The sequence below is a fragment of the Uloborus diversus genome, chromosome 5 (genome assembly GCF_026930045.1).
Source record: "Uloborus diversus isolate 005 chromosome 5, Udiv.v.3.1, whole genome shotgun sequence".
Classification (NCBI taxonomy): domain Eukaryota; kingdom Metazoa; phylum Arthropoda; class Arachnida; order Araneae; family Uloboridae; genus Uloborus; species Uloborus diversus.
Genome location: NC_072735.1, coordinates 50,058,072 through 50,071,555, shown reverse-complemented (window position 1 = coordinate 50,071,555; position 13,484 = coordinate 50,058,072). Strand labels below are relative to the sequence as shown.

At 32.8% G+C, this 13,484-nt stretch overlaps 1 protein-coding gene across 1 annotated transcript in view; it reads left to right on the top strand.

Annotated features, from left to right (window-relative positions):
• LOC129222239 (cell adhesion molecule DSCAM-like) overlaps nt 1-13,484 on the top strand; it is a 304,597-nt gene that overhangs the window by 266,686 nt on the left and 24,427 nt on the right. The window contains exons 14-16 of the mRNA XM_054856719.1: nt 138-370; nt 7,305-7,362; nt 11,383-11,449. Of these exons, the coding sequence (XP_054712694.1) occupies nt 138-370; nt 7,305-7,362; nt 11,383-11,449 (358 nt within the window). The remainder of the gene's footprint in view (nt 1-137; nt 371-7,304; nt 7,363-11,382; nt 11,450-13,484) is intronic.

Sequence of the window (13,484 nt, the reverse complement as noted above, 5' to 3'; positions counted from 1 at the left end):
AAGAAAAAAAAAATTAAAAACAGTAAACAAATCCTTGACTGTATTTACATGTGCGAAACATATTCGCTGGCAGTTATGTTTATTAAATTGTCTCTAATAACTAAAGCAATAAGTAATTTAATGTTGTTTTATTCTAGACTCTGGAAGTTCCGGAGGTAAAGGTGAAAATTTATCCATGAGTTCTTACGGAAAAGTCAAACGTAGTGACCCATCCGACGACAGTCAGAGAGAGCCTTTATATTATCCTACCCCGTATGCAACGACGCAACTCTCCACGTACAGTGAGTCGCCTAATGCCTCACATAGCAATACACTGAGAAGGCATGAGGGGAAAGGTCATGAGTACGATATTCCTCACAGACATGCACAGGTATTTTGCTCCTTATTCATTTTAAACAATGTGTGGTTTTATAATAAAGCTTAATTGACTTGTAAATTAAAAAAAATAATAATAAGAAGAAATATATGTCTTTTCCATTAAAATACTTGGTTAGCATAAAATAATGTCCCGGTTTTAAAAATTTATACTTCATAAACTATTACACTTACCACTATGAATGATGCATAAAAATGAAGATAAACTTTGATTTTTTTTTAACTTAAGTTACTTAAACGTGCAAGTTCCGCATTAGCGCAGCCTGAAATTCCTTTCGGGGAGGGTTTTTTGGTTACAACAATCCTTACACGTGTATTAACTACTGTTTTATTATTGGGAACAATGTTAAAACCAAGAGCTTTGGGGGGTATTTTTGCTCTGAAATCTCCCATTGGGAGTTGGGGGATGTAAAAACACCCTTCAAAAGCTAACTAACCCACTTCGATGTGCCACTGATGTTACACAACCCTGGATTAGTCGTGGAAGTGATGATGATTTGTCCTTTATACGTTGCCCAGCGTGATCTCGAAACACGTGCAATAATTGAAAGATCGCATATGCGTAGCATTACGAAAAATTGACAGTGAAAACTCTAAAATCTATGTTATAGATGTATGTCGCGCACACACATCGAACATTTGTGAGTAAAAAAAAAAAAAAAAAACTTTCACAGTTTATCTTTATTTGTATGTATCAGTTATAGTGCAAAGTATAATAGTTTATGAAATATAAATTTTTAAAACGGGAATGTTCTTTCACGCTAGCCCTGTATAGCAAAGCCACTGGCTTACACTCCGAAGATCCGTTTACATAAAGCTTTTCCTACCCCGCTAGAAACCTGATTTAAACAGCATTCCGGTTATTCTCGGCTAAATGTGGATATTTCTTCACCCTGCTTGCTACTCGAGTAACTGCTAGGGTTTTACCCAGAATGCACTACGTGAAACGAGTATGTTCACTCGCTGGGTATAGTCGCTAAGGTTGCTGGGTAAAGAAGCTTTATCAGGTACAATCTCTTTTCACATGTTTCACATGTGAACGGTGGTTTTTCCTACTGGATTTTTCTTATAGTAGGAGCAGATATTTGCGCGATACAGAAGAGTTATGTGAACGCGACTTGACAGTATATAATCCAAATTTGCACTGTCACCTTGGCTCACCGAGATATGTGGTTAGTGGAATGGGACAGTGGGTGATGTGTACGTGGCGGGGTTTGATCCACAGAACTTTGTGATATCAACCCAGTATTTTATTACTGAGTCAAAAAGACCTCAAGGCATCGGTGGCAAAGTTGGTTTATGTAGGGGAATGTGGGGCAGAGTGAAATGGTTAAGATGACATAGCGTTTCGAAATAAACAAATTGGAAACTTTTTTTTTGTTGAAGTAAAGTAAAAATATTGTATTTTATAATTAAATTCTCATAGAAACATTTTTTTTAATTTTTTGCAATAAAATTGTGCCTTCAAAAAAAAAGAAAAAAGTGGAAAATTTTCCTTTTTTTATGGGGCAAAGTGAAAAATGAAATTTTTTTCGAATGGACTATTTTCCATTCAAATTGGAATAAAAGCTGAACAAAATAATGATAAAATAAGAAGGACAATTCAATAAATAAAAAGATAATGAATCAATAAACTAATAAATTAATTTATTTATTAATTAATGCGTGAGGGAATTAATAAGTGAGTAAATAAAATAGTGAATAAATACGAAAATAATTGAAAGAATGAATTATTAAATGAAGGAATGTAAATAAATTAGTTAATAACTGAATGCGTAAGTGATTTAGAAAATGATTGAATGAATAAACGAAATGAACTTGACTAATTGTGAAAAATATTAAAAATACAAATATGCTAAATATTAACTAAATACATACTGCACCGAATATTAGAAAGTCCCAATTAGTAGTTAAAATGTTAATAACAATAACTGTATCATTTGATATCAAAATAATTTTTGAAATATTACAATTTAAGTAGGGTCAGGTGGGGTAAAATGAGTAGTCAAAATATATGGTTTTAAAAACAAATTATTTTAAATTCAATTTGCATTTTTTTGAGTGGGACATTATACTTGACTATTCTGAATTTTGTTTCACAAAATATATTTTTCCAATAGATTATTTTTTAGTGAGAGGTAACACTTTAAATTGAAGTAGACAAATTCAAGCCGCATGTTGTCTGCTTAAACTTCTATCTCCAGTTCCTGATTTTTGAGAAATTTTTATTACTGTGTCATAATATCTTTAGTTGGACATTTTTGTTGCTGCTTCAACTTACAGGGAAGAAAAAAAAAATTTATTTTTTTATCTCATATTTTGAAAATGGGGTAAAATGGGTTCATGGTTAGGCTTATCATTCCAACAAGTTGTTTTAAAAGATACAACAGAATAGTTTCCTTTAAATGAATATTAATTCATTTGTGGTTAATTTAAAATGATTGAAACATAAAAGTATACCAATGCCATGACTTTATAAAATAAACTTCGCTCTATCATAACAAATAATAAGAAGCCAGCGGTATACTTATTTTAAAGTTTTTGTGCACTTGCGCACAAAATAACAATTTCCTCAGAATATGCTGGGCCCAGCCTCTTGCTGGTCGTCACATTTGTATTTGATTGCAATCAGATGCTACCAAGTTCTCTAATGAACCTTTAAATTCACAGAACACATCCTTGTTTCAATCCGAAAATTATGCCTCACAAAGCACGATTTCGTCACCTTATAAAGATTTGAAAAGTGCAATATTGTCTGCCATTTCAACAAGAGCTTCAGATTTGACAACTACCTGCATGAGTTATTTAAAACAACTTAAATGTATGCTGGCAAATACAGGTAACATTGGCAAAGATGTTTCAGAAAGGCTAAGAGTTGAAAGTGGGAAAAATAATGAATTAAAAAACCAGAAAATAAAAAATAGTGGAAAAAGAAAGTTTCCATTCAGAGGAAGTATCTGGAATAGAAACTGCTAAAAATATGCCTATGAAGCAAAGTTTAACCACAGGTGTCTGGGTATAAATATTATACTTAGAGGAAACAAGCAAAAAAGAATTTATTCACAAATATATGGCTGTTGAGGGAAATATTATGAGATGAAATATTTTTAAAAAATCCGAGATGGGGGAGTTTTCTTATTTTTCCTGATATAGATGGCATGGATTTCATTGAAAAACATCAACAAATTAATGAGCCACAATTTAACAATAGAGGCCATTACTTTTTTTAAAGAATGACAAGTATGGATATCATGCATTGAAAGAAACCTCATTAATATTTTGTCAAATTTACTGTTTGCACTATTTTTTTAAAAGTAAATTGTAAAATTTTGTTAACTGAATCTTAAGTCTATAATATCACACTGCATTGAACAAATAGTTTGCTTTTTTATCACTTCTTAGACTTCAATACCCATTTTACCCCAGAGGCTACCCATTTTCACCTGCGCGGGGTAAAATGGATATAGAAAACATATAGTCATAAACACTCCTCTCAAAAATAAATTTGTATCAAATTATGTGTGAAAATCATTTAATTCTACTCTCAACATATGTAATGTATACATAAAACAAAAAAAAATTTAGAAACAAAATATTTTGACAAAAATATTTGAGTCAAAATCCAAAAGTAGGCTATTTTATACCCATTTTACCCCACCTGACCCTAACAATGTTTGATAACTGCTTATATTTTCATATGCTTTGATTTTCAGTGTTTTTTTTTCTTGCCTGTAGTAGACTGCACGTGTTCCTACATAGTAAAATATTACTAGGTTGGTGTCACTAAAAGCGAAGTAAATATTTCACCAGTTCACTTTGCCCCATATTCCCCGACTCTCTGGGTGCGCGCAACAAAATTGATTCTCTGGAGTTGACCATTATTGATTGCCTTTTTTACTTGTATAAATAGTTTTATTTTTCATTTTAATATTTATTTATTACTTTTTGATGTAGATAACTCATTTTATTTATTATTTTTTTACATTCATATTTCTGTTTTTATAATCTTTTTCTCTATCAATTTCTTTCAAATTGGATTTTCGTTCACAGCATTTTTATTATTTGTTTTTAAACGCTTAAATACGGTAATTATGGTTAATTGTTCTTTAAAGAGTTATTTGTCTTTTTTTTTTTTTTTTTGCAACTTCTTTAGGATCGAATGCTTGTTTAGCTGTAATTTTAATTTTAGAGTAAATACTTTGATACGGTAATTAACAATGGTTATGCTTACAATCGATAGAATTTAGGAATATGTTTTACCAAATGTACATTAATGTGTTCGTTAGTAAGGGGAGGTTGCCGTCAATGAACCGGTTCTATGAATAGACCGCGAAGATATTTCCTGTACCAGAGTTTGTGAAGACGCGTAATGAGTTGTAGTACCTTCCTTTGTCTGAAAACAATCTACTGCAGAGTCGTCAGGTAGCTAAAATCATTTAATCTTATTGTTAATCGGTCAGAAAAGATTTTTACCATTGTCTTAATCATTATTGAGATTTTCATTTAGTTATAACGTGCTTTGAATATCACTGCTCAATTAAACGTGAACATTGACTTAAAAGAGTGCTTTTCAAGCACAATTCTCTATACTTCATGTTTCATCATGATTCATCACAGCAGTAACACCAATAAGAATATTCAAAATAACGCAAATGCTATCGCTGGACCACTAGGTGTTTCCACGAATGGACCACCTGACAAAGTCGTTCATTCATGAAAAATCTCAAATATTGTTGTAACTTCTGCTCAATTACCTTTGAAAATTGCTCAATTGTTTTAAAATAAATATGACAATGAAAATATAATATCAATATTCATGAAAATTCTTATACTTAATTATAATTTCAAGGCAATTTTTTTAATAAAATTGATTAAAAATTTAAATCATAATAATACAGTTTCAAATACTTTTACTGTTCAAAAAAGAAAAAAAAAAACTAAGTTAGTAAAATATGGCCAGTAGACAAGTATGAGCATGTAACGTGCTACAGTAGCTTAGAAATGATGGCATAGCCTTAGCGAAGTCTGCCTGCAATATAGAGTCCGGAAACCAACTTTAAACGGTTGCATGGAAAATAAAACCGGTTTGTAGTTACCTTAGTCACTTATTAAAAACTTAGGAAATGAGCCCTCCAAAATAAGAGTATGATTAAGGAATCATATTTTGAAACTAGAATTGAAGTTTTAGAAATTACTTCCAATAAATTGGGGGAATTGCCCTTTCAAGAGGCTGAGAAAAATAACATATCCCACAGATTTAATTAAGACAAAAAGTCTGTTAGTACTATATTCTCTGGTAGTTTGAGACTTAAGCGTTTGGTTTCAGTAATAAAATGGTCAAAAATGTTCTCTGACATTTTAGAGAGCAAGTTCAATCTTGCTTCGAACAAAAATATTCAAAATCGATTTAACGAAATTCTTACCTGTTCAAAAGAGGTTGAAAAAATATTAACTAAGACCAGTGTTGCACAGGTTGGGAAAATATCAAGTGCTGAACCAGATGTGATGACAACAGCTGTCTGTTGTGGGAGTGCTGTTTTTTTTTTTTTTTTTTTTTTTTTTAAGTTTCTATTATCCAAAAATGAAACCTTTAAAAAAAAACATCTATTTTTCTCTCACTTATTGTTTTTGTAGTGTTTATTGATCGCCTGTTATAGATATTTGTAAGTTACGCATTGATTTTTTAATTTAAAAATGTGGTCCATATCGATGGAAACTCCATGGTCCATCATAGCAACCGGTAGCCATGAATGAACCACATGCTAAAATATTTATTTTTAATTTTCATTTTTTATTGTGTATATTTATTATGAATTTGAATATTATTTTTTAAAGAGAAATGTTAACGCCTCTGCGCGGGTCCCCGAGCGATAAGGAGCAACGCTTGGGGTCTTGGCTTTGCCTAGCAACCCTAAAGCCCCCATTGTGAGAGGAGCGTGGGAAACCACCCCTCGGAGATGCACTTCCAACGTTGTAGCGGATGCAGCCATAGGGCTCTAGCTCCCAATCCTTTGCAAGGATACATGCGTATCCTAGTCTTACTTTAACATTATGCTCATACTCTAATTGTAAATAAATTTAATTGTTTGTTGTTTTAACCACTAACTACTCATCAATGCAGTCAACATTCTCAATATACAGTCCACTGCTGGAAAATTAGTTTTTCCCCCTGAAGCCAGGCGGCTTCAAGAAATATACTGAGAAATTGTTCCTATAATTAACGTGAAATTTGAGTTGGATTTCCTTTCTAAAAAATCGAAAACTGTTATGTAGTTCATTGACGGCAACCTTCCCCTAATTGGTTTATAATAACTTTCTGCCATATATAAATAGGTTTCTAACTTGTTTATAAGTATTCAATTTTTAACAGTACATTTTATTTAGTATTATACTTTCGCACATTTCTTATTGCAACTTATGCTTCTTGCATAATTTTTTTTTTCAACAATTTCTGCAAGTGTAAAATTAAAACTTTAAAAATAAAACGATTCACTAGAATTATTTTTGTATGATTTTTTAGTATGAATGAAAAATCTGCAAACATGGACTGATATTTGTGCAAAATTATGACTTTTCGAAACATGGATTAATGTTCAGGCAGCAATCTTTAACTAAACAAACTTGTCAAAAAAAAAAAAAAAATCAAGTTAATTTTGTAGAATAATTTGTAGAAAAAAAAAATGCTCTCAAATGTTGTAATGTACGTTGCTTTTAAAAAAGACTTCATTTCAACTTAGTATCGAATGTATAGTAATTGCGTCCGTTATCATAAATTTGAATAATATTTCATGTAAGCTGACACCAAATTACGTGCCCAACTATTGCGCCTCAAGGTAATCAATAGGCGTGGAAAACTAATGATTGAAATTTAGCATAAAAGTAATTTCTGATTCACACACCCACTAATTTGAGATTTTCTTTCTCCACAGATGGGTGAGTACACATCCTACGCAAAACTATGGACGCGAGCTCATGAACATATGCAAGGTTAGTTTTTAGTCGTTAATTTTTAAAAGTCAAAAATGCACTATAAAGACTAAATGTTGCTATCACAATAATTGGCATTCACTGCGATTAAAGTAAATTAACAGTGATAGTTCAAGACTAATTACATTATTTACTGCGCAATCAATATTTCTTTTTACTATACGCTTTTTAGAAAACAGAACTCTGACGGGTAAACTAATAAGCATTAATTTTAAAACTAAGCATAAAGAAATGATACTCCTGAAAAATGTTTCATTGATCTATTTATTTTATACCTGTTATATTACATAAAAATCTGTTACTTATAAGTAAGTTGAAATTTCTCCCGAACAATTCAAGCATCGATTTTAAAACTACAGGCAACGTCGGCCAACAAAAAATACATTTCATAAAATCAGGAAATAAGGGTATTATTTTTACAATACTAGATTAGAAAGCATGAGCTTTGTGCATGAAATAGATAAAAGTAAAAGATTGAAAAGTTTAAATGCAAACACATGTTTCATAGGCAATAGCTTTCTTCCTCAGTACAAAGCAAGCAAATAAGATGGAACACGGTCAAGGGAGAGTTTGAATACAAAAAAGGGGAGGGGGGAGGAAGTTGACCAATCAGATCTCAGTGAGTGATGAGGCATGATTTGACGCATCAGAATATGTAATTTTGAACTCATCGATTAAGATTGGAGAGATATGCTGAACCGCAAAAGGCTCATTACATAGATTATTTAAACTTTTGTGAACATAAAAGGATTCCAGAAAATTCAATTCCCCTACATTTGTAGGTCTGAAAATAATCTTGGCCTTCGAAAAAACAAAATGATGCCCTGTGTCCCAACAATGTTTGGCAATCGAAGATTTGTTCAGTTCCTGTTTTTTAATGAGGTTTTTATGTTTCTTAAAACGAAACTTAAGTGATCGCCTTGTCTGTCCCACGTATCCAATTTTATATTGGCAATTAATATGATAGATGCCCCACTGACCGAGTTGTTGGATTGGGTCCTTCAGTTTGGTAGAAAGAAGTTTGTTTATTGGTATGCAAATTACACGAAAATCAAACTTGCTAAGAATTCTAGAAATGCGAAAAGATATTTTTGAATAAAACGATAAAATACTAAAATTTGTAGGAAAAAAAAACTTGGTTTGTTGGGGGTTTGCTTTGGGTTGAGAGTTTAAGACCGTGTTCCATCTTGTTTGCTTGCTTTGCACTGAGGAAGGAGGCTATTGCCTCTGAAACATGTTTGCATTTTAACTTTTCAATCTTTTATTTGTGCTTTAAAACGTTGTTTCCGACTTTTACTTTTATAATACCATGCATTTACTACGTTGAAACTTAATTAATAGTGATAATGAAAAATTTTTATATTTTTTACTGCACATTCAATGTTTCTTTTTACTATTATTTTTTAATTGAATGTATGGGTAATAATTATAAGCATTTACTTTAAAATTGAGCATAAAGAAATAATAATCTTTCATAATGTTTCAGTACCTATAATTATAAAATAACTGTTCCATAACATGATAATCTATCGTTTGTAAGTAAGTTGAAATTTCTCCCAAGACAAATTTAAAAACACCAGACAACGTCGGTCAAACTAAACTAAATGTAATAAAGGCAATGAGCTGAAAATAAGTTTTTACTTTTGCAATTGAAAGGTTTACTAAATCTATCCCCTTTAAATATATTTGCTTTCCTCTCCTTTCCTTTGTTTGCTTTGCAGTTTTCTTTAACTTTTTGGTCCATCTTTTATAAGGGTAAAAAATCCTCTTAAAACCTTGAGATAGGTGTTTGCTTTTCTAAAAACTTATTTGGGAAAAAGTTTCGGCTTATATATACTTTTCAATAAATATTTCCTTTTTTGTGACGCTTTTTGAATCACATAAAAACTGTTGCAGTCATTTAATGATTATTATAAAGTAATGTCTTTTTTTTATTTTTAATTTTTATTTATTATTTTTTTAAATTTTATTTTTTTATTAAGTTTGAGCATAGTAATTGTAAGTCCTTTTTTGTGAGAACTTCAGATGTGGAATTTGATATTTTACGCTTAAAAATGTTTTGAAAAAAATCATCCGGGGTTCAGGAATTACTTGAACCCCGGAACTTGAAACTTGGAAACAAAGCATTAAAATTTAAGAGTACTTTACTGTTACTATTGTATAGTAATAGTAAAGTATAGTTTCGTCTCTTTGTTTTGACAGTTGTTCTATTCTATTCTATAAATGCTTTAAATTAGATGTTTTATTCGCATGGAATACGTCTTCCTAATCGCATTCTAGATTTGTTTACATAAACTTACCGCGCAGGAGATTAAAGAAACAAAAAATAGTCCGCTCGTCAATAAAGTTAACTTTTTAAACGATGGAGGATAAAAATTGACAATCATTTAATAACAGTGCGTGTCAGAATAAAAAGACATTATTCTGACACTATCCTTGCTGATTGTTATAAAAAGTGACTTTCTGAATCTAAATATGACCACCGTTTCACCCCATCACCGACCATTTTCTGTAGATAACTACTCCTATTTTTTCAATTTTCGATATTTTCGTGGGCACTATTTTGATTTTAAAAGAAGGGAGCCTTCTAATAACTGATAACATTCTTTTGGAAGTCTAGAGTGAAGTAAAACTCAAAATCATGAACATTGTAGCAAGGCGGGAGTCTTATAAACTATTCCCTTAAATATTTTTAAAAATAATTCTCAATAACTATCTATTTTACTTTTTTTCTTCTTCTTCAGTTTTTTCACTTATTTTTCCGTGTAAAATCCTCAGTAACTACGTACCTCACTCATGTAAGTCTCATATTTAAAGATATATTTACGTAAAAAAAAAACACATATACATTTGAAAATAAGTCTTTTAAACAAACATTTCAGTACTTTTTCTGTTGTTTATTTCAAATAGAATATTTTAACAAACCATAAAAAAAGTTCTTACAGTCTAAATAAATATGATTTAAACACATACTGGTGGGCATTCAGGGCATTAGTTTACCCTTTAAAAGGTTAGAACGAAGGCGTAAGAAGATACAGTACATAATAAAATGGGGGGGGGGGGGGAAACACGTGTGGAAAAAATACATACTTCGGAAGTGAAAAAAAGGCAAATATTTAAATCTAAAAATATTGTGACATGATGGCAAATGCGATATTACCGATTAAATAGAATTTGGTAGAATATTCTAATGAGGTTCTATGATATGTTACGAAAACACTTGTTTTAATCATTTTCAAATAGGTATGAAGCAAAGGTAGTCAGTCAATCACAAACCTGTGCAAGATCATAAGTGGGGAGAAGCAAGCAATGAAAAATATAAAATATTCCTTCTAAAGTTCCATTTCAGCCGGTTCTACATAATATTTTTTAGTTACTTACATGTAAATAAGAGGATATCCTTGAGCCCAGCACTATTAAAACAGTATTTTCGAGGTATTTTTATTAACTCATAGCAATATGAAAATTGTATATCAACAAGCGGCTAAAGAAAATTCAAATTTTTTTGTGCTTGTTGTTGATCTTACGTCCTTTACCTAAACACTTTTCATTGTTTTAAGATTCATTTCACAGCAGTGAGCAACTTTATAAGAGTATAATGAACTAAAAACATCCATTTCAAACATCGTCTTAATTGAAGTCTTACCCGTAGAGAGCCGTTATCTGATATTTAAAAATGTCAATAATTACTAAAATTTAATTTTGGTTTTCAAACAATACAATGGTACTAGTATCAGTACAACATCTAACAGCAAGGATAAGTCACGTTGCCCACATTAAAACATTTCTTTTATTTGTAACAATGCAACTGCACAACTAATGCGGTTTAACTAATTTTACTAGGAATACGTATCTTGGGTAGTCATCTAATTTATTACCGCACTATAGAAATAACTACAATAATTCCTAAAGAAATGAAATTTGTTTTGTGATAAATAAAATATGTGTTTGGTAGTCATGTGTGTTCTTATGCTGATCTATGTTATAAGTAGAAGTACATAAAGGTTTGCTTTCTTTCAGTTGATGGTAACTTATCAATGGCGACAATGAAAGCCACTAATATCCATTTTAAATCTATTATTGGCAGGTAAGTTATTCCTGAATTCCAAAACATGATATTTAGGATTCTTTGAAGGAGAAAAATATTGTTTATCAATATATGGGTATAGGACAAAATAATAGAAACATCTGTGAAAAAATGAAAATATTTTATTATTAAGGGGTTGGGCCACCCTTTGCCTGAATGACAGTATGTATTCCCGTGGGACTGATAAATAAAGGTTTGAAATATAGTTTATTGGAATTCGCACGTATCCCTCGTGCAAGAGAGTCTCGAGTTCAGATACAGTGCGTGGAGGAGAAAGCCGCGCACGGACTTTGTTCTCTAAAAAAAATCTACAAAAGCTCAGTGATGTTCAGATCAGTTGACTGTCAAAACCACGTCACATGTTCAACATAGTCATGATCATGCAATCATTTTTGAACACAGTGGTGCCTATGAATAGGGCCGTTGTCATCTTGGAACACCAGATGTTCTTTCGGAAAGGGGTCTGAAGATTAAAATGAAGATGATTGGCGAGACAGCTTCGATAGTGTTCACCTGCGATTCTCCCCCCAGGACAACAAGATGTCGCAACCTAATTGAAGATATTGCTTTCCACATCATCACAGTGCCCCTTCAATACTTCACGGTAGGAACCAAACAGTCAATATGATATGCTTCTGCCGGTGTTCGCCTGAAAAAGACACTTCTGATGTTCTGCAGTAAAGTAAATGATGATTTGTCAGACCGTATGACTTGTTCCCATTCCTGTTGTGTCTAATTTAGGTGGTCTCTGCACCACTGTAGTCTCTTCATATCATTTTGTGCCGAAACTAACGGTTTTGGAATAGTTAATCTGCCATGAATGTGCGCAGCACGTAACTCCCGTTGAAAATTTTTCATTCATACGGAGCTCTGAAGGTGGGTACTCATTTCGAACGTTGTGTAAGGCAGTATAGTCTTGTGTTTTGGGGATGAAATCCTCTTCCACACTCACTCCTTTATTATGACCCTTTTATTCCGACCTTCGCCCACTGTTGTGCTTCGCAGGAGACATTTTACCCAGATTTGTATAGGCTGTCGTAACCCTTGATGGTTTGGGGTCAAAATGTCGCCACCGAAATGTCGCGGGACAAAATGTCGCGGCCAAAATGTCGCCGGTCCAAAATGTCGCCGGGCCGAAATGTCGCCGGGCCGAAATGTCGCTTGTCCAAAATGTCGCCAGGCCAAAATGTCGCCGGTCCAAAATGTCGCCGATCCAAAATGTCGCCGGCCCAAAATGTCGCCGGGCCGAAATGTCGCCGGGCCAAAATGTCGCCAGTCCAAAATGTCGCCGGGCCAAAATGTCGCCGATCCAAAATGTCGCCGGCCCAAAATGTCGCCGGGCCGAAATGTCGCCGGTCCAAAATGTCGCCGGGCCAAAATGTCGCTGGGCCAAAATGTCGCCTGTCCAAAATGTCGCCAAGGCCAAAATGTCGCCTGTCCAAAATGTCGCCGGGCCAAAATGTCGTAGAACCGAAATTCGCTCATTCAGTTGGTAAGAAAAATGCAAATGTTAATGAATGTCTTCGTTAAAAATGGGACTGAAGTAACTGAGTTTCTTGATGAATTCTAAAAAGATTATTCCGTTTTGATTCGCAACTCTCGGCTTTTTTTCAGCAAACAAATAGAATACAAGCGTTACGTTATCTTTTTTCTTGTGACTCGCTATCTACCAACTGTAAAACGTTCTGACGGCGTTCAGTTCTGACGTTCGATAAATTTTTTAAAACTTTTCTTCAAGAATAGTGTGCGTTTGTATGTGACCGATTTTTTGGGGCCATTCTACGTCAAAACCTGTGGTAAGAATTCGAACGATACCCGCAAGTACCCATACATGATTTAGGGCTGCGTGGTTTTTTTGCGTCAATTCGTTCTAGATAGTGGAGTAACTGAACGTTTTCATCGATATGCGTGACTGTCATTGCTCAAAAAAGGATGAACGGAATCAAATAAAATGTTAGGAAGCAGCAGGGGGACAGATTTTGGGGACAATAACACCTGAGGGTGGAGCAATCGAATGTTTTTTTCCTTTCTTTTT